We start from the raw sequence: 23,344 nt of genomic DNA on the forward strand, positions 1-23,344 counted from the left end.
TCAAACACACACGCACACTAACACGCACGCATGTGCGCGCCCTCTCAGAGATGGTTTCCTACTGAAGATGTATCACTCAGTTCAGAAAAATATAAAAAATACGGAAGCCAAGAGATGTTGATACTTGATAGACTGCTTGATATATATATATATACATATATCTATATATATACATAGATATAGATATAGTACACTTGACAATTTATTGCACTTGTGTATATATATATAACAGTTCTTCACCTGTTAAAAGGGTTTTTAGTAGTTTTTCCTGACTCTTGTAGAGGGTGAAGGACAGAGGATGTCACACAATGTTAAAGACTATGAGACAAATTGTGATTTGTGAATATGGGCTATACAAATAGAATTTGATTGATTGATTGATTGAGATGTCAAGGCCGATAAAAAGAATCCATTAACTTTGTCATCTTCCATTCATAGAGTGAGGAAAATTGAGAGATGTATCTTTCTTTCCCTTTGATGTTGGGATTGAGAGATGTATCTTTCTTTCCCTTTGATGTTGGGATTGAGAGATGTATCTTTCTTTCCCTTTGATGTTGGGTTTGAGAGATGTATCTTTCTTTCCCTTTGATGTTGGGATTGAGAGATGTATCTTTCTTTCCCAACATCAAAGAAGAACCTTTGATGTTGGACGTTTGTCTTCAGACCCTGAAGATTGATCCAGAAATGCATCATCAGCAGTTGAGCTGAGATGCTCCTCACGCCCTCAGCCTGAGGAGCAGACACAGGGTTGATGTGAAGGCACCACAGCACAACCTCCCACTCCGTGCACAGTGTTGTAGCTGGGTTAGGGCAGGGACCAGTTCATTGTTCTATAGATTCAAACCTTTTATTTTAATTACATTTATTTTTATATTAGTCCTTTTTTGGGAAAACCATGTGTCCAATCGTTATGGTGCCTGGACTTTGAAGCAGAGTGATCCCTCTTTCTCCCCCTCACACCTCTGTGTTTGGCAGTGACGTCACAGACTCTGGGTTAAAGGGCCTCCAGCCTCATGAAGAAGGATGAACAACATTTGATCGTTGCCTCACGATGTCTGTCGTCAGGTTTTCACTGGGTTCTGAGAAATAACTGACACAGGATATATGACCCAGCTGTCACAACCCGTCTTACATTAAACATCACAAGTAAACAACAGCAACATCACAAGACTTTGTGCATATCCCATCTGCAAACATGGAGGAGGGTTTATGAACTATACAGCAGCCAGCCACCAGGGAGCGCTCCACGTGGTCCTCACTTCTTTATAATAATAAAACATTTATAAAAACCATAGTACAAATACAAAATTATCTTCTGCACCCGTGAAGAGCACATGAGAAGCAGAATAAGAAGAGAAGGACGTCACTTAAAGATAAGATAAGAGAGGAGAGGAGAGGAGAGGAGAGGAGAGGAGAGGAGAGGAGAGGAGAGGAGAGGAGAGGAGAGTAGAGGAGAGGAGAGGAGAGGAGAGGAGAGGAGAGAGGAGGAGAGAGGAGATGAGAGGAGAGGAAAGGAGAGGAAAGGAGAGGAGAGGAGGAGAGAGGAGAGGAGGAGAGAGGAGAGGAGAGGAGGAGAGAGGAGATAGAATGGATCTGGATCATTAAAGACCACTATCAGCCCGGCCATAATCTAATGTGCCTGATTTATGAACTACTCCAATCTGCCAAAATTCCTTTAACTCTGCACCTTACCATATTAGCATAACTTTTTTTAGGTTTATATACATATATTTTATCTATACTGTATGTATATATATTCTTTTTTGATATTCTATGCTACATGTAGTTCTAATCATATTTTTTAGCTTGTGTACTATTTGCAGCATTGCTAGAGGAGAGCCTGTGACCCGAGCATTTCATAGCCAGCGACTGCTAAATGTTATTGTTGTGCACATGACAATAAACTCTTGAAACTTGATGAGATAAGTTAATATGAGATGAGCTTTTTTTAATGGCATTGCAGTGTAAACATTGCACTAATAGCGTCAGACAGCAATAAAATGACACAGACAAGATCTCCACCATTCAACATAAACACTTTCATATAAGGATCTGTTTGCTTCATTTGGGCTCCTGTCCATGAAGGAGGAGACAGAAATGAAGATGTGACACACTTAAATTACGACACAGACATCTTTATAATATACAAAAACAAGTTGGAATAGAAGGAGGCTGCAGAATCAGAACTGACGAGTCATTACCTGTCTCAGGACGAACAGGACTCAGTCTCCCACTTTATAGTCCAACAGACGTGGAGCTGTTCTTCATAATAACTCTAGAATCCGCTTGGAGACGCTTCCCAGGAGGAGCAGCTCGGTGGGAGGCTGGGCTGACGTCCCGCACTCCAGTCCTGTAGGTGGCGCTGATGCAATTCAGCTTGTTTTCAAACCGCCAACAAATCAAAAGAAGAAGAATGGCACAACTTATTTTGAACGTGTTGTTTGTTTCACTGACGTGTGTAACGGAGCCGATGCGTGTTTAACCCGGTTTAACTCGGGTTAACTCGGGTAACTCCGGGAGACTCTCATCTTCTCAGGGAACATTAAACATGTAAGTGTCGACCTGTAGCCTGGTGTTAGCCGCTAACAGTTAGCATCGAGTGTATTACAGACGTTATAAACACGCTATTAGCTCCAAGCTAACTTAACACGCACTAATGACTGAGTAAGTTTGTTTAACTCTGGTTTTGTTTAGCCGCTGGCTAGGCTTAAGCTAACCTAGCAAGCTAACTTCAGTTAACTTTTAAATCACTTTTATTCAACATTGATTTGAGTTTTCTTTACACTGAAATACTCGTCAACACAAGTGGATGTATTCTGACAGTTAAGTGTTTCACTGGTTAGTGTCTGGTTCACCACTGGTTAGTGTCTGGTTCACCACTGGTTAGTGTCCGGTTCACCACTGGTTAGTGTCTGGTTCACCACTGGTTAGTGTCCGGTGCACCACTGGTTAGTGTCCGGTTCACTACTGGTTAGTGACTGGTTCACTACTGGTTAGTGTCCGGTGCACCACTGGTTAGTGTCTGGTTCACCACTGGTTAGTGTCCGGTGCACCACTGGTTAGTGTCTGGTTCACCACTGGTTAGTGTCTGGTTCACCACTGGTTAGTGTCTGGTTCACCACTGGTTAGTGTCCGGTTCACCGCTGGTTAGTGTCTGGTTCACCGCTGGTTAGTGTCTGGTTCACCGCTGGTTAGTGTCTGGTGCACCGCTGGTTAATGTCTGGTTCACCGCTGGTTAGTGTCCGGTTCACCGCTGGTTAGTGTCCGGTGCACCGCTGGTTAGTGTCTGGTGCACCGCTGGTTAGTGTCTGGTTCACCGCTGGTTAGTGTCTGGTTCACCGCTGGTTAGTGTCTGGTTCACCGCTGGTTAGTGTCTGGTTCACCGCTGGTTAGTGTCTGGTTCACCGCTGGTTAGTGTCTCGTTCACCGCTGGTTAGTGTCTGGTTCACCGCTGGTTAGTGGCTGGTTCACCGCTGGTTAGTGGCTGGTTCACCGCTGGTTAGTGGCTGGTTCACCACTGGTTAGTGGCTGGTTCACCACTGGTTAGTGGCTGGTTCACCACTGGTTAGTGTCTGGTGCACCACTGGTTAGTGTCTGGCGCACCACTGGTTAGTGTCTGGCTCACCACTGGTTAGTGTCCGGTTCATCACTGGTTAGTGTCCGGTTCACCACTGGTTAGTGTCCGGTTCACCACTGGTTAGTGTCCGGTTCACCACTGGTTAGTGTCCGGTTCATCACTGGTTAGTGTCCGGTGCACCACTGGTTAGTGTCCGGTGCACCACTGGTTAGTGTCCGGTGCACCACTGGTTAGTGTCCGGTGCACCACTGGTTAGTGTCTGGTTCACCACTGGTTAGTGTCTGGTTCACCACTGGTTAGTGACTGGTTCACCACTGGTTAGTGTCTGGTTCACCACTGGTTAGTGTCCGGTTCACCACTGGTTAGTGTCCGGTGCACCACTGGTTAGTGTCTGGTGCACCACTGGTTAGTGTCCAGTGCACCACTGGTTAGTGTCCGGTGCACCACTGGTTAGTGTCCGGTGCACCACTGGTTAGTGTCTGGTTCACCACTGGTTAGTGTCTGGTTCACCACTGGTTAGTGTCTGGTTCACCACTGGTTAGTGTCTGGTGCACCACTGGTTAGTGTCTGGTTCACCACCGGTTAGTGTCCGGTTCACCACTGGTTAGTGTCTGGTGCACCACTGGTTAGTGTCTGGTGCACCACTGGTTAGTGTCCAGTTCACCACTGGTTAGTGTCTGGTTCACCACTGGTTAGTGTCTGGTGCACCACTGGTTAGTGTCTGGTTCACCACTGGTTAGTGTCCGGTGCACCACTGGTTAGTGTCTGGTTCACCACTGGTTAGTGTCTGGTGCACCACTGGTAAGTGTCCAGTTCACCACTGGTTAGTGTCCGGTGCACCACTGGTTAGTGTCTGGTTCACCACTGGTTAGTGTCTGGTGCACCACTGGTTAGTGTCCGGTGCACCACTGGTTAGTGTCCGGTTCACCACTGGTTAATGTCTGGTTCACCACTGGTTAGTGTCCGGTTCACCACTGGTTAGTGTCCGGTTCACCACTGGTTAGTGTCCGGTGCACCACTGGTTAGTGTCCGGTTCACCACTGGTTAGTGTCTGGTTCACCACTGGTTAGTGTCTGGTGCACCACTGGTTAGTGTCTGGTGCACCACTGGTTAGTGTCCGGTTCACCACTGGTTAGTGTCCGGTTCACCACTGGTTAGTGTCCGGTTCACCACTGGTTAGTGTCTGGTTCACCACTGGTTAGTGTCTGGTTCACCACTGGTTAGTGTCCGGTTCACCGCTGGTTAGTGTCTGGTTCACCGCTGGTTAGTGTCTGGTTCACCACTGGTTAGTGTCCGGTGCACCGCTGGTTAATGTCCGGTTCACCGCTGGTTAGTGTCCGGTGCACCACTGGTTAGTGTCCGGTTCACCGCTGGTTAGTGTCCGGTTCACCGCTGGTTAGTGTCCGGTGCACCGCTGGTTAGTGTCCGGTTCACCGCTGGTTAGTGTCCGATGCACCGCTGGTTAGTGTCTGGTGCACCGCTGGTTGGTGTCTGATGCACCACTGGTTAGTGTCTGGTTCACCGCTGGTTAGTGTCCGATGCACCGCTGGTTAGTGTCTGGTGCACCGCTGGTTGGTGTCTGATGCACCACTGGTTAGTGTCCGGTTCACCACTGGTTAGTGTCTGGTTCACCGCTGGTTAGTGTCTGGTTCACCGCTGGTTAGTGTCTGGTTCACCGCTGGTTAGTGTCTGGTTCACCGCTGGTTAGTGTCTGGTGCACCGCTGGTTAATGTCTGGTTCACCGCTGGTTAGTGTCCGGTTCACCGCTGGTTAGTGTCCGGTGCACCACTGGTTAGTGTCTGGTGCACCGCTGGTTAGTGTCTGGTTCACCGCTGGTTAGTGTCTGGTTCACCGCTGGTTAGTGTCTGGTTCACCGCTGGTTAGTGTCTGGTTCACCGCTGGTTAGTGTCTGGTTCACCGCTGGTTAGTGTCTCGTTCACCGCTGGTTAGTGTCTGGTTCACCGCTGGTTAGTGGCTGGTTCACCGCTGGTTAGTGGCTGGTTCACCGCTGGTTAGTGGCTGGTTCACCACTGGTTAGTGGCTGGTTCACCACTGGTTAGTGGCTGGTTCACCACTGGTTAGTGTCTGGTGCACCACTGGTTAGTGTCTGGCGCACCACTGGTTAGTGTCTGGCTCACCACTGGTTAGTGTCCGGTTCATCACTGGTTAGTGTCCGGTTCACCACTGGTTAGTGTCCGGTTCACCACTGGTTAGTGTCCGGTTCACCACTGGTTAGTGTCCGGTTCACCACTGGTTAGTGTCCGGTTCATCACTGGTTAGTGTCCGGTGCACCACTGGTTAGTGTCCGGTGCACCACTGGTTAGTGTCCGGTGCACCACTGGTTAGTGTCCGGTGCACCACTGGTTAGTGTCTGGTTCACCACTGGTTAGTGACTGGTTCACCACTGGTTAGTGTCTGGTTCACCACTGGTTAGTGTCCGGTTCACCACTGGTTAGTGTCCGGTGCACCACTGGTTAGTGTCTGGTGCACCACTGGTTAGTGTCCAGTGCACCACTGGTTAGTGTCCGGTGCACCACTGGTTAGTGTCTGGTTCACCACTGGTTAGTGTCTGGTTCACCACTGGTTAGTGTCTGGTTCACCACTGGTTAGTGTCTGGTGCACCACTGGTTAGTGTCTGGTTCACCACCGGTTAGTGTCCGGTTCACCACTGGTTAGTGTCTGGTTCACCACTGGTTAGTGTCAGGTGCACCACTGGTTAGTGTCTGGTTCAGCACTGGTTAGTGTCTGGTTCACCACTGGTTAGTGTCAGGTTCACCACTGGTTAGTGTCTGGTGCACCACTGGTTAGTGTCCGGTTCACCTCTGGTTAGTGTCCGGTTCACCACTGGTTAGTGTCTGGTTCACCACTGGTTAGTGTCCGGTTCACCACTGGTTAGTGTCTGGTTCACCACTGGTTAGTGTCCGGTGCACCACTGGTTAGTGTCTGGTTCACCACTGGTTAGTGTCTGGTGCACCACTGGTGTCTCTGGACATGTTCTGGATCTTCTCCTGCAGCCTCCTGGTAAAATGTGTGTAACATGTCAGAGTCCATGAGAGGAACCAGAAGGACAATGTGTGGAAGCTTCCCAGAGAGCAGGTGGACGTGTTGATTCCAGATCTTTTGGTGATGAAGGCGTCACACTCCGCTCACTGTTGTCGTTGTGTGTTTCCAGAATGGACAGTCGCAGCCTGGTGGGTGAGTCTCTGTCTCCGGTGACGTCCCTGATGTCCAACACCGGTCGTCTGAGGAGCAGCCTCCGGCCTCCTGAACACAACAGCAGCATCAGATACAGAAACAAGGTTCACTCGGATTCTACTGTTTCTACTCGGGCTTCTTCTCTAGAAGTTCAATGAAAGATTGTTAATGGATTTATTTTCTTCATGATTTTAATGCTGCGAGTTAAACCCGTCCAGTGGCCTCAGACCGAACCGCCCACAGAGATGAGGCTTCATGGTTCTGGTCTAACTAGATATATTTCATTAATGTTCTTTCATTGGTGGATTTTGCAGGACTACGACTCGGCCTCTGCGGCGCTGGACGCCTACATCGCAGACTTTGAGAGCAGTTGTCAGAGCTGCAGGTTTCCGGCCGGAGGACTCGTCCTGCCTCGTAGTCTCCGGTCCACGCCGAGCAGACCCAGAGTGAGCACACTCAGGAACAAAGATGGTAGGTCACGATTCAGACGCTGTCAATTTCCACATTTTTCTCTATCAATTTAAGTTTTCTTTGGTTTCCTTCTTATGTTGTTTGCTTTTACCCATAGTTCTCAGGGAGAGTTTGACTGAGAGAGAGCTGGACTTCCTGAGCCTTCCCGTCAGCTCCCTTCATCACGGTGCTAACAGAGACCGACTCTCCATGACGACAGACGAGCTGCTGTCAATCCCTAACGATGGAACCATGCCTGTCACACATACTTCTGCCTTTATCCAAGGTCTTTGAACACATCGTACACCTCTGTGTTCCTCTGGCACCTCTAACCTACCTCCAGTCTTAAAACATCTCACCTCTGCCATAAAGTTCCAAGTTTATAAATGCATCACACAAGTCTGTATCCAAGATCTTAAAAGTTATCACTGGCACTTCCCTCCTAATCTGTGTCTTTAAACGCACCTTATTGTCACATAAAACACACAACTTTGTGATGTATGTCAGACATGGACTGAATGATGCCTGGTTTGACAGAATATACATTTTGGTAGATGAAACAATAACAGCATTGTCTCCTGGTTCCTGGTGTGTTGCTCCAGGCCTCGTGTCTCAGTCTGCAGCCTCACAGCTCCACTGCTCCTCCAGCTTCACCAAACCCCAGCTGAACCACCACCACCCTCAACTGACCAGGAGCTCCAGGTGGATGCAGCTGTGTATCATTGAAGTGTGTCCTGACAGATCTCTGTGCTGTGATCGTTCTTCATCATTTCATTACTTTCTCTTCTTCACCAGGTGCAGAGGAAGAGGAGCAGCCATGTTCAAATCACATGACAACGAATTCCCTGTGAGCAGCTTTAATGTGTCTTCACATGTCTATCAGGATCTGAGTCTTGTGTGGTGCTCTGGCTGAGTGTCAGTATTCCCTCTGTCTGTATTCGTCTGTCAGTCCGCACACAGAGCAGCAGGGTCAGAGGTCACAGAGCCGTCCTCAGTTCCTCCTCACTGGTCCAGCAGCATCCCTGACCGGAACTCCCCAGCATGGGTCCAGCCACAGCTGTGGGACGACTACAGTAAAACATTCTCATTTCAACATTTCACACCCCAAGCTCAGACTGGAAATAAGTTTGAATTAGGATCATCTGTAGTAAATCTGCCATCATGTAAACTGAACTGAGCGTGCCAGGCTGAGGGAACAGCTGCTGAAGGTATAAGAGGAGGTTTGATTTCTTCTTCCAGGTTTTCCTGCAGCTGTGAGAAGCAGAGCTCCGTCCTGGGTCGCAGAGCTCGAGGAAGATGATCTCCACCAGACACGTTCACAGGTCAGAGAGAGAGTCTTCTCTAAGGTCCACTGGAACCTTCAACCTCATGAGACAGTCGCCATCAGTGGATGGCGCTGGCTTAGTTGTCGACATCGTTGAATTGCCTTCCGAGGACAAATAAAGTTGTTTTGAATTTGAACATCAGGCAAGCAGGAAGTGAACATTTGAGGAAGCTAATTTTCGGTTTGCTGCAGAATCTGTATTTGCTTCTCTTCAGAAGTCTGATGATGCTGACTTCTGCATACAACAGTATATGTAATTACTTTAGTGATAATTGTGTGTGTAATGTGTGTTGTGGGTGTGTGTGTCGACAGGTTGGAGATCTGAGGCTTCAGTTAGCTGAAGAGATTTCACTGCTCGCTGCTGAGAGGAAAAGCTCCGACATCGTGGACACGCACATGATGTTCAGAGGTGAGAAGTCACTGAATGATCGATTGAATTCCTGCACCATGAATTACTCAACTCATTGGGCTGATTAGACCAGACACGTTCAGGAACACAAGACCAGTTTCAGAAGCTATGGAGAGACTAAATGAATAGCAGGGTTTTAGGTGTATTTTGTAAATCCTCCATCACAGTATTCCACATGTTCCACGTGGTTCAGCTGCGTGTTCTTCTCTTCAGACAACCGGTTGGAGTGTTTGATCCAGAAGGCCGATCATGTGTTGAACTCTCTGTGTCAGAGCTGTGACGGAGCAGATAAACCTGCAGGTGAGGTGAAGTGTTTCAATGAGGATTGTGTATCGTGTGATAAAGCATTGGAAGCTCACGACAGCAGAAAGGCACGTGGGCTGATCTTATGACTCCGTGCTGGGGCCTCTTCTTCTTAGAGAAATCAGTTTGGTCACGATGTGTCTCCATTTGGAAGCTGATGAGCTGTTGTGGTGTTTCAACTCTTGCAACGTTCTTGTAACGTCACACCTTGTCCGGCCTGAAAGTGCTTCATGCTGAGAAGACCGAGCTCCTGATATTACCGAACTCAAGGAGAAGTCCACTGAGAGGGTTAAAACCTGTCAGTAGCTCGGTCTTCTCATTGATGACTCTTACTTTTCAATCAACAGATGGTTTTGGGCAAACCGATAAATCTTTCATTTGATATTTTCTACAACCTGAAATGTTTTCTCCTTATTGAATAACTGTTTTTGTTCCCTAGTCAGTCCAGTGAACACTGAGGAGCTGCTCAGTTCATCCTCACGCTGTCCTTCGTTAACTCTGTAAGATTTATTTACACTCATATTGTTAGCTCTGATTCATGAGACCTGGACTCACTGATGATGGTTGTGTTGAACCTGCAGGGACCCAGCAGCAGGGGGCGGCACTGAGGCTCTGAGTGACAGAGGAGCTGAGGTACGTTTCACTGCTGCTTCCTCACTTACTTTCAGTATATGACAGATTTGACTTCAATGAATGGACACGAGTCCAAATGATCTGCTGACAGATCCAGGATCACATGGCCCACATCTGTCTGCTGTCTCCCCCAGACGTTGAGCAGCGGTCTCCATGGTAACAACATCTGGAAGCAGCCCGGTCCAGTGGAGGCTCTGAAACAGATGCTGTTCAGACTGCAGGCGGTGGAGACCAAGCTTCAGCGTCACGAAGAAGAAGCATCAGAAGCTCAAACACACCCTGACAGGCTGCAGGCTCCAGGGACGCAGGTGGAAACTCTCGTGTTTCAGAGCAAACAAACAATAAATAGGATTTATTTCAGTTCCTGAACGCACCTCAGGACGGTCAGCATCCAGCTGTGAGGAGACCACCTCCCTGCAGCTGCTGTCAGAACTGAACCCTCCAGGAGCTTCTCTGGAGGAGGTGTGCAGAAAACCTGCTGCTGTGTTGTTCAGCTGTGACACACAAAGTGTTGTTTCCCACAGTGACTCAGATTGTGTTTGTGTTACAGACGACTGAAGTAGAGCTGGAGAGTTTTTCTGTTGGACCGTCACTTCACAGGTAAATGACCCTGAACACATCACACATTTAATTAACACCAGAACAGCTGCGGAGACGATCGATTCCATTGACTGTGAAAAAAAGATGGAAGTGCCGACTCTGCTTCTTCCAGACATGAAGCTGAACTAAGATAAGATCAAACTTTTTGATCTGGTGAAATTCACTTGTTACAGCAGCAGGCAAGAGAATGAAGAAATAGAATAAAAAAATAGAATAAAAATATAGCTCAGATATGAACGCAGTCGTGATCGTAACTAATCCGAACTAATCACAAACATGTGGTGGATTCTGTTTCCGTCCTCAGAGCTCTGCATCACCTGAGTCGTCTGAAGCTCCTGGTGGATGAACACAGCGAGATAAACAGAGAGGAGGAGAGGGATGAAGATGAAGGACGCTACTCTTCCTCATCTGCTGACGGACTCATCTGTACGCAGCTGAAACTCTCCCAAAGCTGACGTTAGTTTCCTCGCTGTCCAGGAAGAATCTGGATGAAATCTGGATGAATGCTTGAGATGAGAAGGTGCCGTGCATCCAAACCCAGAACATCTGGACCGATGAGGAGCCGATGGAAAGTGAGGAGGAGACGAGAAGTGTTCACCTGAAGGAACCTGTGGAAGCTGGAAACATTGTCTGATCTCGGTTTTTCCATTAAAGTCTCAGTCTGAACTTTGGCAAATCTCCTTGTTTTTCACAGAGTCATTTATATTAGATTATATATCTTTCTTCACATTCAGATTTTGTTATTCTGCTCTCAACCCTGCGCTCGCACTCTAACAGATCCTGCTTGTTCTCTAACTGTATGTTGACGCTCAGATCCCCCCCCCCAGTGGTTTTAGTCACTGCTTTTCAAAGTGGGGGTCCCGACCCCCCGGGGGGGTGCCAGGGGGATCACGGATACTGTAAGGGAAATGTGACAATGCAATTATTAATTATTAAATTAAATATGTTTTTGAGATGTTACTAATCACTGCATATCAACATGTATGTGTATTTGGATGACAATCTTTGAATAAATAAACAACCCACCGCTCAAGCCAATCGGAATCGAGCATCAGAAGGTTCCTGTGAAACTGAGAAAGATCTGCTGCCTCCTGCTGGAGACAAAGATCAGAGAACCAGACTGAAGATGACTCAGCAGTAAAACCAACACGACCAGGGGCAGCACCTCTGAGTCTGGAGCTTTGTCTTTATAATTATTTAAATAGTCCTGTTTTAATAAAGTTGTTGTAATGACGGCCTTTGTCCGAGAGGGTCGCTGTCAGTTCCAGCTGCACGTCACATGATCCGTCACATGATCGTCACATGCTCCACCTACAGGAAGAGACTTTTCTCTTTGTTGTTTGCATCTTTGCTTCAGGAAATGATCGAGAATCTGAAACTGGATGAAAAATAAACTGAAGCTTTTAGTTTCAACTCAAATCCACGAGACTCGCTCCGGGATCCAGCGAGGTACGTTCAAGACTGCGGGAGAAACGTCAAGTCCGGAAGTGAAATGAACAAGTTTCAAATGTTTCAAAGAAACTGTTCCACTTCAGCTCATTCATGTGACGTCATGTAGCTTGATTGATTTTTACATGAGTTTAGTTTGAAGAGAAAACACATTTTAATTTGAATGTAGTTTCCAAATCTCCCTGAAAACAATCGTTGCTGTGATCAAACCTCAGAACACAAAGTTGTTTACTGTAACTGTGTGTTGATCACATGTGTTTTTAATGTAAAATAAGATGTTTATTATTGGATTCAGATATTTGACAAGTATCTTTGACTAATGATCCTGATAAAAACACTCTGTTCTGTGTGAATATGAATAATAATACATTATTTCTGTAGCATTCATTATAACAAGGTGAACAAATCACATGATAAGAAGTCAACACACAACAAAACAAAAAGAAGATATAAGTGTTGACATGTTGATCTGTGTGTGTTGCTTGTTTCACGTTCAGCTCCACAGCTGATTGGCCCATTCGCTTCAACTACAAAGTTCTGCTTCTTAAATGTGGCGGCCTCAAGGCATTATGGGATGGATCACCTGCTTGGTTTCTCTCCCTCTGTAAAGAGGTAATGTTGTCATCACTGCTCCTCTGCAGGGTCAGAGGTCACCATGGGCTCAGCAGTGGAGAGGACAGACGAACACGTGAGGGAGTATCTGATCTACCGAGGCTTCACCAGCACCATGAAGCACCTGGACAGTGAGATCAAAGCCGACAAGGAGAAAGGCTTCAGGGTACGACTGAGGGAAGCCAGCACGGGTTCCATCACAGAAGGTCACGCTTTCATCTGACATCTTCTCCTTCTGCAGGTGGATAAGATCATCGAGCAGCTGCAGCAGTTCATCCAGAGCTTCGACCTGTTTGGTCTGAAGGAATACTGGCTCTACCTGGACAGACGTCTGTTCTGCAGACTGGAGGACGTCTACAGGTCCACCGTCAACAAGCTGAGGACCAGCCTGTTCAGATACTACGTCATCAACACCATCCAGGTGACGTCCTGCAGAGAGACGTTGTCTGTGTTTCAGTTCTGAAAGCAGTTGAACTGTTCTTTGTGAAACAGAACAGTGGAGACAACAGTCCTCTGTCCTCTCGTCCCTCTAGAAAGGAAACCTGGAGAGGACCCAGGAGTTTTTCCAGAAGCAGTCCTTGGAGCTGCAGGGTCAGGCCGAGTGGAGGGATTGGTTCATCCTGCCGTTTATCCCCGCCCCTGAGCAGAACCCCGCCTTCTCTCCGTACTTCTCCCGCCAGTGGTCCGACACCTTCCTGGTGTCTCTGCACAACTTCCTGTCCGTCCTGTTCCAGTGTCTTCATATCCTTCAGCTCATGTGTGTAGTTTGTGTAGTTGTGTGTATTTTACAGTGAAGATGAAACGTCTTTGGTTCTTTGACTGTTTCCACCTCAGCCGGTTCTGCTGAGCTTTGACGCCGAAGTCCAGAAGATGGCGAGTGTGACGGAGGAGAACGAGCAGCTCCGGCAGCTGGTGAGAAGAGGAGAGATGTTGTTGGTAGTGATTTGTGATTTGTGTGGTTCCGTGCTGGTGAGGAGAGGAGAGATGTTGTTGGTAGTGATTTGTGATTTGTGTGGTTCCGTGCTGGTGAGAAGAGGAGAGATGTTGTTGGTAGTGATTTGTGATTTGTGTGGTTCCGTGCTGGCGCAGTAACGTGTTCTCTCCGTGTCTCGTCAGCTGTTCGCTCTGCAGACGGAGAGCCGGGACCAGAGGGACGGAGACCAGATGGTTCACCACAAGCTGCCGGCGTACGTCCAGAACATGGACCGCCTGGGAGACACTGAGCTGTGAGACATTAACATCACTGTCTTTACTGATGACTGACTACAACTAAGATGGCTGCCACTCTGTTTTATGTCACATGACAAAGTCTCCAAGTTATTTATTGGACGAGGAGTCGATGTTTTGGTCACATGTTCTTACTGCCTCTGTGCATCCAAGATGGCTGCCATGCTTCAAACCTAACGGAGTTAAATAAAGTTACGTGAAGTTACGTGAAAAATGAAAACTGCTAGTGAGTGTTGGGAGTAGCAGATGGCAGCCATCTTTAATCTGATCTACATTCAGTTCTATGTGTGTGATTTAGCCTCTGTCACAGGACACGCCCTTCACTGCATCGACTGACTGACGCTTGTTTGACTGGTATTTTATTCTGAAGTGTTGCTTGTTTGACTGGTATTTTATTCTGAAGTGTTGCTTGTTTGACTGGTATTTTATTCTGAAGTGTTGCTTGTGTTGAGCGGAGCCGCTGACGTTCAGCGTCGGGATGAAAGTCTCAAGGTTGAGTTGACGTCTGAGTTTTTAGATCAGAAGTACAAGTGTTGAGTTTAAGTTCCGAGGCTTCGTGTGAAACAAGACACTTACTTTAAGAGAGGTATGTTAAAGTAACGTACCTGCTGACAGAGACATGAGATCATGATGACGGAAGAACAAAGAGGATTTATCATTATTATTTTGTATTATTATTGTTTTAACAGGCTGTCGATCACAAATCTCAGATTTTTGCCCCTGAAGCACTTTGACATGAATTTTCTTTAACGCAGACCAACCTGCTTATGTGTCCGTTCATATAGAAAATACATATTTCAAAAATATTTTAACTAACTTATTGTTAATGGTGGGATATTTATGTTGTTTACACTGTTTGCTGGGATGCAGTTGTTGTTGCCAAATAAACAATTCACCTGACAATTCTTGTCAGTACGATTCGTTTTTTATATATTTTTGAACGGGTTTCACTCGCTGACTTTAGACTGATGTACTTCAATCTAAAATTAATACTAACATGTTAAATAAAACATACAGATGTTTGACATTTAATGTAGGAACTGGAAGTGATAAAATAACAAATCAGGATGAGTTATTTATTAACAGATTTATTCTGCAGATTTATAAATTAAGATTTTAAGACCATAATAAAAGCTATTAAAGATGTGAACGAATATCAAAGTCGCAGAATTACTGAAACTTCATCATCATAACTGAAGTTGAGGTGAAAAAAAATTAATTAATTTTGTGATTGTTTACAGGACGAACACGTGTAGAGTTTGGTGTCGTCGACGTAGCATTTGATGTAATATTTACTGACCTAGTGGTGACGTACACAAACGGTTCTTCAAGGATCCACATGGATTTAACGTCCCGACAAATCACGTTTCTCACCAGAAATAAATGAAACACAAATGTTTTCTTTTGCACAAGCAACGAAACCTTTTGGTCAAGAAAATGTAACTTTTATCAACATATAGATTCCTTGTGATATATTTTTACCTGATAAAACCCAGAAGAAATCCCTGAAACAACTGGTAGCTTTGTATCAGCAGAACTCATTGAAGACATAAATCTGAGCTGCAGCTTCTGTTGGATCAGAAGAAGAAACGAGACGATTTGACGTCAGCTGATCTCAGTCACGATGGTTCTTCCTCCCGTTCGTCTTTTACTTCACATTCCTTTACACATTTAAATCAGGACCAGCTGATCACATGTGTGTCAGATCCAACAGGTCGGAGGTAAGTTACACGTGAACCACTGGTTCTCGTCTGAGTCCCGGTTCGGACCACAGCTGCTCGGCGGCTCTGAGCACATCTGGATGTTTAATGGATGAGTTGAAATGATGTGAAAAAGTTAGAATTTCTTTTCATTCCCCAGTTTGATGATTAAATCTTTTCTCTTCTTCCGTCCTCTCAGGGACTTGGTATCGAGCCAGCGAGCCGTCGGCATGACAACCACTCCTTCCAGAAACTTCTTCTCTACAATCCTACCACAGAGCCGACGCTCGCCGGGGAGACCCCTGCAGGTCGCTGCTGGGACTTCACCAGGCCAGGCGGCCGTGAGCAGGAAGGACCCGCCAGCCAATCAGGTGAAGCCTCCCTTTCTCCTCAGAGGCTGTTCCGCTGTAATGTCTGTTCAGATTCCTGCAGGGGGCAGCACTCTGTCAGTGTGTCTGTTCCAATGACTAGATAAAGATGGACGACGCATGTTCACTTCCTCCCTCTTAAAATGAAGCCAAAATATCTGAGATATGGACGAAATGGATAGTTCCTGTGGATACATGCTCTCAACCAATCAGGAGTCAGTGTCCGCTGTCATCACGCCTCTAAATAGAACCAAACTGATCAGAAACACCTGAACAAACAGATGTCGTCCATCTTCATCTAGTCTGTGTTTATTCTGGCAGCCATGATGAACGTCCTCTTCTGACCTGAGAACATCTTCTCTATCTAATATCAACGTTTTCAGCCTGCGAAGACAAAAGAGACGGTCGTAACCAAGGAGACGAAACCCGACAGCAGCCCGGCGCCGAGTGACGAAGCTGTGAGTCAACAGACAAACCAGACGACACAATTCAGACACAAGAGAATCCAGGAGCATGAGAACCAGAGGAAGGAGCTTTTCTCCAAACCATCGCAGGTAGAGTTCTACTCCGATCCCGCCCCGTTCCTGCCTGTGGGCGGAGCCACGCCGTAGCCTCCACGTAGACGTGTCCCCCACTCAGAGCCCCCCCATGTATCAATCAATCAATCAGTCAAATTTTAAATGTATAGGCCACATTCACAAATCACAGTTTGTCTCATAGGGCTTTAACATGGTGAGACATCCTCTGTCCTTCACCCTCAACAAGAGTCAGGACAAACTACTAAAAACACTTTTAACAGGTGAAGACACGTAGAAACCTCAGAGAGACACATGTGAGGATCCGTCTCCCAGGACGGACACAAGTGACACAGATGTGTAGAGGAGAACATCATCAGGAGAAAGGTTTCAGCAGCAATGATGAGAGGAAACATGTTGAAGGAGAACTTCAAAACTATATATCAAGCAGCTCTGCTGCATCATAGTCTCTGGTCAGCAGCAAGATCACGATCCAGCATCAGGACCAGATCCACTATAGTCCACAGTCATTGTCCACTGGTGCCAGTTAGAATCCATCATCAGCTGCCGCCTCGGTCGTGGTCCACCATCAGCCGATGCCAGCGCGACAAAGGATCCTCCATTACCACTACGATCAGCTGCCACGATACAGAATCCACTGAACTGGATTAACCACCGAGACCTGTGACAGGCGATCCACAATCATATCCATGGTGCGGCCACAGCTGTGGCCCTGCATCCGCGGGCACTAAGGCACAGAAACTCTGGGAAAGGGGTCAAGTTAGTAACATGTACTGATGAGATAAGAATGACTTTGATGTGATAGAGATGGAGAAAAAGAAGGAGAACCAGGAAAGAGAAGCTCCGTGTGTCTTGTGTCAGTAATTCCCTGTGCGTCTTAGCACCATCAGGGGTTTTTGTCATGTAATCAATGATACAATGAAACAGGCCGAACTTGAGGCTACACTGAGGCTCAAGGTAAATCTGACTGGCTCCTGGTTGGTATGGTAGTACCATGAAAACCTTATGGCCCACTCAGTAGATCAGACATCAATACTTTGATGCCTTTTTAAACTAAACGCTTCCTATTTTAGAAAATAGAACAAGTTACCTTCTACCGCACTAATTAGCTCTAACTATAAGCTTTATAAAAAAGAAAGGTTTTAAGCCTACTCTTAAACAAACAGAGCGTGTCTGCTTCCCTAACTGAAAGTGAGAGATTATTCCACAGCAGTGGGGCTTGATGGCTAAAAGCTCTGGCTCCTACTCTACTTTTAGAGACTTTAGGGACGACAAGTAAACCTGAGTTCTGGGATCGGAGCCCTCTAGTGGGTTGATATGGTATTAACATATCTTTAAGGTAAAAAGGTGCCATATCATTAAGGGCCTTGAAGGTGAGGAGGAGAATTTTAAATTCTATTCTAGATTTAACAGGAAGCCAGTGTAGCGATGCTAATACTGGAGAAATGTGCTCTCTTTTCTTAGGTCTCGTCAGGACACGTGCTGCAGCATTTTGGACCAGCTGCAGAGTCTTTAACGACTTGCTGCTGGAGCCTGATAATAATGAATTACAATAGTCCAGTCTCGATGTAACAAAGGCGTGGACTAGTTTTTCTGCATCTTTTTGCGAAAGGACATGTCTGATTTTTGAGATATTACGCAAGTGGAAAAACGCGGTCCTAGAAATTCCTTTTAAGTGACTATTAAAGGACAAATCAGGATCGAAGATCACTCCCAAGTTCCTGACTGTGTCATTGGAAGCAAGGGCAATGTCATCTAGCGCAGCTATATCATTAGATAATGTTTCTCTAAGGTGTTTAGGACCGAGTATTATAACCTCTGTTTTATCTGAGTTTAATAAGAGAAAATTGCGGGTCATCCAGGTTTTTATGTCCTTGAGACATGCTCGAAGTTTAGTTAATTGATTACTTTGATCAGGTTTTATTGACAAATATAACTGGGTGTCATCCGCATAACAGTGGAAATTTACCGAGTGTGTCCTGATAATGTTTCCTAGTGGAAGCATATATAATGAGAATAAAATTGAGCCGAGCACAGACCCCTGTGGGACACCATGGTTAACTTTGGTGCGCACCGATGACTCATCATTGATTTGAACGAATTGGGAGCGATCAGCAAAATAAGATTTAAACCAGTTTAAGGCCGTTCCTTTAATGTTAATTAACTGTTTTAGTCTCTCTAATAAAATTTGATGGTCAATTGTGTGGAATGCTGCACTGAGATCTAACAGAACGAGGACAGACACAAGTCCCTGATCTGAAGCTATTAGAAGGTCATTAGTGACTTTTGCCAGGGCTGTCTCTGTGCTATGATTGGCTCTAAACCCAGACTGAAAGTCTTCATATATATTATTTTCCTGGAGAAACTCACACAGCTGATTGGCTACAACTTTTTCTAAGATTATAGACAGGAAGGGGAGATTAGATATTGGCCTGTAATTTGCTAAAACCTCTGGGTCTAGGGTGGGTTTTTTGAGTAGGGGTTTGATTACAGCTATTTTAAAAGACTGTGGTACATAACCTGATGATAATGACAGATTGATTGTGTTAAGTAACGAATTATCTATTAGGGGCAGAATTTCTTTAAGTAATTTGGTTGGAATCGGATCTAAGATACAGGTTGTTGGTTTAGAACCTGAGACTATTTTGGTAAACTGATCACGGGTGATCAGAGAGAAGCTGTCTAAATAATGGGAAGGATTCTCAGCCGTTTCTGAGATCTCTATTGTTGGGAGGGTATTAGTGCCAATTGAGGGCAGGAGATGGTTGACTTAATTTCTAATAGTTAGAATTTTATCATTAAAAAAGGTCATAAAGATATTGCTATTTAGGGATGGAGGAATACTGGGTTGGGTGGAGGTGTGACTCTCTGTCAGCCTGGCTACAGTGCTGAAGAGGAACCTGGGGTTGTTTTTATTCTCTTCTGTTAGTTTTGAATCATAGGCAGCTCTTGCTTTGAGGAGAGCCTTTTTTTTACCCTGCACCTCCCCCCCTCCTGCCCCCGGCTCCGCGCACCACAAGAGCTGGGATGGCTCCGCTTGGTAGCATCACATTATTCATTATTTGCATCAAGAAAAAATGATACATTTATTCTGAAATCAGTGGAAATGTTGAGAAACATCAAGTTTCTTCAGAAAGTAAAGAAAGGTCCTGGATGTTTAGCGAGGTTGAGTGTTTGAATCTCTGACCTTCACCAGGTGAACTGGATGGGTTCAGTAGTTTTGGTGTCAACCTCTTAACGAACAGAACTGAGTCATGCAGACGCCTCATGGAAATCATCTTCATAACTGCATCATTTCATGTGTCGTCCTCAGACACCAGAGAAGAAGGGAGAGGCTGCGGAGGGCGAGTCTCCTGCTGAGACCGCCACCGAGCCCCCTGACTCCGCCTCCTCCTCTAACAGCAGGAGCGAAGGAGGAGGAGGAACAGAGGGAGGAGGTGTGTCAGCAGAACAGCCTTTTATCAGACTCAGCCAGGAGGAATATGGAGAACACCACTCATCCATCATGCACTGCAGGTCTGACTTCAGTTCCCTGGTCATCGCTCTGAAGCTGGAGAACCCAACCTCATCTTCTTTTCTTTCCTTCCTCCTGTTTTCCAGAGTTGACGGCTCTGGTCGGCGAGTTGCCAGTTTGGATGTAGATGGAGTCATCAAGGTGATTGATCGGAATGAACAGAGACGATTCTTATATTAACAAACTGAAAACACATGACAAACCCCTTGTCTTCCTCCTCCTCCTCTTCCTCAGGTGTGGTCCTTCAACCCCATCATACAGACTAAAGCCACCATCATGTCCAAGTCTCCTCTTCTGTCTCTGGAGTGGGCGACCAAACCCGACCGACTGGTAGGAGCAGCAGGCGGCACCTTCACAATAAGAGCATGACCTGATATCACAGATACAGTGAATCTGTCATTCTACCATCAATCAAATCTGTTCTAGGAAATCCATCTTTACTCTGGAAACAGAAAACACGTCTGTCCTGGTTTTATGTGAATGTGACGAGAAACGGACAAGACAACCGCAAATGGATACAAATATATATATATATATATATATATATATATAAATATATATGACATAACTTGAAAATATACAAATATATTATATAACAAAGCAGATTATAAAATAGAAGTCAAATTAAAGAGGATTCAAATAAACTGTGTGTGTGTGTGTGTGTGTGTGTGTGTGTGTGTGTGTGTGTGTGTGTGTGTGTGTGTGTGTGTGTGTGTGTGTGTGTGTGTGTGTGTGTGTGTGTGTGTGTGTGTGTGTGTGTGTGTGTGTGTGTTCAGTTGCTGCTGGGCAGCGGTGTCGGCACCGTGCGTCTTTACGATACAGACGCCAAGAAGAATCTGTATGAGATGAACATTGATGAGGGTCACCCCCGGTAGGTTGTGGCAGCAGTGTGTAGTTTGACCCTTCGTCAGTCGCCAGGTGGTTAACACCACTCGTCTCCGTGTGTCAGCATCTTGTCTTTAGCCTGCAGTCCCAGCGGCTCGTCCTTCGTGTGTTCGGCCGCAGCGCTCGCTCCATCGGGAAGCGTGGAGGCGGGTCCTCCCCTTCCCTCACCGGTGTCTGGACAGCTGCTGCTCTGGGACACCAAGACCGTCAAACAGCAGGTAATCAACCAGCTAGTTCACTCATTTAACAGGTTAGTTCAACTCATAGTCAGTATTGTGTTTGTATTGACTGTGACTGTTATTCTGATTGAATCTCTCTTCAATACGCACCACAGCTCCGGTTCTCGTTAGAACCTGAACCAGTTGCTATTAACTGCACGGCCTTCAACCACAACGGGAACCTGCTGGTGACCGGAGCGGCCGACGGAGTCATCCGACTGTTCGGTCAGTTTCCCTCCACAGTTCCATCTGCTCCCTGTGTTCAGCAGAAGTCCTTTAAACACTGGACAGGTTCACTCCCACTCACCATGTGGAGTCGTGTGGAGAGAGAGCGAAGCACCTTTCACCTCAGCAACTATTTGTTCTGCCTCCATCAAACACCTGACACCAACATCTAGGTTCCTTCATCTATGGTGAAATTCCTGAAGCACACCGGAGCAAATCTATCAAAGGCTCCAACACAACAAAGAAAAAAAACCATGTTATTTCTGTACATGTTTTAATTAAATAAAAGCTTTCCTATGGGCTGATTTTTGTGGACTCGGCTCTGGTTAGGCCCACGTGTTCTACACATGTAAACATGCTGTGGTTCTACGGGTCTCAGAGATCTGCAGCATTTTGAACGTTGACACATGAATCAGCTCTGAATTCTCTGATGTCCGTAGACATGCAGCGCTACGAGAGCGCTATGAGCTGGAGAGCTCACGACGGAGAGGTTTACAGCGTGGAGTTCAGCTACGATGAAAACACCGTCTTCAGCATCGGAGAAGACGGAAAGGTGAGTTTTTATTTTCATGAAAATTCATCTGCGTGGATGTCAACAGATTCCAAAAGCATGTGGTGTGTGTTTGTGTGTTCAGTTCATCCAGTGGAACATCCATCGCTGTGGGGGGAAGCAGTCGGAGCAGGTTGTTCCTCAGGACGCCACCGGACCCTTCGTCCTGTCGGGATACAGCGGATACAAACAGGTATACAGCGTTACCATGGAAACAACTGAATTTCACCACAACTCACTAATATCTGAATTTGTAAACACAACCTTCAGGTTCAGGTTCCTCGAGGTCGACTCTTCGCCTTCGACTCTGAAGGACAACACGTCCTGATGTGTTCCAGCTCTGGAGGACTCATCAACAGAGTAAATAACCTTCATCCTCCTCATCATCAGTCTTCTCATCAGGATCCAAACCCAGAAGCTCTGGTTAAACTTATCAGAAATGTTTGCTCATTTTTATGTATATGTGACTGTTTTATTTTCAGGATTGTTATCTGACTGAATCATTTAATTTGTATATTTTTTTTAAATCAGGACATAACTGAAGTATTTTTCATGTTATTCTATGAATTATCAGTAGTAGTGGAAATCAGCTGATTAATAATATTTTATTTGTGCAATTTTTATAATTTGTAATATTTACTCATGTTTATTAAATATATATTTTTAATTTTAGTGCATCTAATTCTTAGAGTACCTAATTTTTTCTATAATTTTGATTCAACCCTAGTTGACTAGTTAACAGATATTTGTATTCATGTATCTTGTGATCCCCCATCCAGCTGACCAATGGGGAGCCGGCTCTGGACAGCGTGCTGGCGCTGGGCGGACACAAAGCGCCGGTGGTCACAGTGGATTGGTGCTCTGCGGTGGACTGTGGCACCTGCCTGACGGCGTCCATGGATGGAAAGATCAAACTGAGCACGCTCCTGGCACAGAAGTCCTGACTGAGGGGTCAGAGGTCATCAGACGGAGAATCTCATAAACATGTCATCATCTCAACCATGTGACAGAAGCAGTGAAAACAACCTGTTGTAATCTCATATAAATATTAAAGTTTAGTTCCATCCGAGTGCTGCTGTCTTTCTTTCTCAGCTGCTTCCTCACTCAGCAGAGCCGAGTCACCTGATGGATCCATGTTCCTCCTCCTGTATCTCCAGCTCCTGAAGGAAACATCATGAACAAACATGTTCAGCAGCTCAATGATCCACCAGCTGCTCTGCATGAGTCACTGTTTACTGCTGGAAATAACCCTTCATGCTCTGTCAATACAAATATATGAGATAAAAGAAGCTCTAACACCTTTTCCTGTTGATTGGAAAGAGATGCAAGGATGAGAAGCAGCTTAATACTGCTGCTCTGTATCATAAATCATCGTTCACTATGTAAAGTCCTATTTGGTTTCAAACAGCTGATTCATCCGTTCTTCATTTGTTTACTCACACCTCTTGTGTGAAGGACTTTGTTCCTTTATACATCATGCTCATTGCTTTCACTAATTCAATGACAGATTTCAAAGAATTGAGTCTGATGTGCAGGTTCACATCTGTTCTTATGACTCTTATGTCTTCT

At 45.9% G+C, this 23,344-nt stretch overlaps 2 protein-coding genes across 3 annotated transcripts; both read left to right on the forward strand.

Annotated features, from left to right (window-relative positions):
* Positions 1 to 2,439: 2,439 nt before the first annotated feature.
* On the forward strand, positions 2,440 to 11,157 carry c1h18orf54 (chromosome 1 C18orf54 homolog). 2 transcript variants are annotated; one of them, XR_009678249.1, is made up of 15 exons: positions 2,440 to 2,550; positions 6,750 to 6,876; positions 7,087 to 7,243; positions 7,341 to 7,508; positions 7,825 to 7,924; positions 8,018 to 8,069; positions 8,172 to 8,295; positions 8,462 to 8,544; positions 8,859 to 8,955; positions 9,169 to 9,255; positions 9,698 to 9,758; positions 9,840 to 9,891; positions 10,026 to 10,353; positions 10,442 to 10,491; positions 10,796 to 10,813. XR_009678249.1 is itself a non-coding variant. In XM_061072183.1 (15 exons), the coding sequence occupies exons 2-15, from the start codon at positions 6,751 to 6,753 to the stop codon at positions 10,944 to 10,946; spliced, it is 1,482 nt and encodes a 493-aa protein (XP_060928166.1). In that variant the 5' UTR covers positions 2,440 to 2,550; position 6,750; the 3' UTR covers positions 10,947 to 11,157. The 2 variants fall into 2 exon arrangements, 1 of the variants encoding a protein (XP_060928166.1); XM_061072183.1 differs by having other exon boundaries at positions 10,026 to 10,199; positions 10,796 to 11,157.
* A 654-nt stretch (positions 11,158 to 11,811) lies between these two features.
* wdr91 (WD repeat domain 91) lies at positions 11,812 to 22,844 on the forward strand. Its single transcript, XM_061076207.1, has 18 exons — positions 11,812 to 11,940; positions 12,582 to 12,718; positions 12,794 to 12,973; positions 13,086 to 13,292; positions 13,381 to 13,464; positions 13,669 to 13,778; positions 15,679 to 15,850; positions 16,231 to 16,401; positions 19,697 to 19,899; positions 19,984 to 20,038; positions 20,132 to 20,227; positions 20,674 to 20,768; positions 20,847 to 21,000; positions 21,117 to 21,225; positions 21,666 to 21,778; positions 21,861 to 21,968; positions 22,046 to 22,135; positions 22,555 to 22,844. Exons 1-18 carry the CDS (start codon positions 11,874 to 11,876, stop codon positions 22,717 to 22,719), a joined length of 2,316 nt encoding a protein of 771 aa, XP_060932190.1. The 5' UTR covers positions 11,812 to 11,873; the 3' UTR covers positions 22,720 to 22,844.
* Positions 22,845 to 23,344: the final 500 nt, after the last annotated feature.

The sequence above is a fragment of the Limanda limanda genome, chromosome 1, assembly GCF_963576545.1.
Source record: "Limanda limanda chromosome 1, fLimLim1.1, whole genome shotgun sequence".
In the NCBI taxonomy this organism is placed as follows: Eukaryota; Metazoa; Chordata; class Actinopteri; order Pleuronectiformes; family Pleuronectidae; genus Limanda; species Limanda limanda.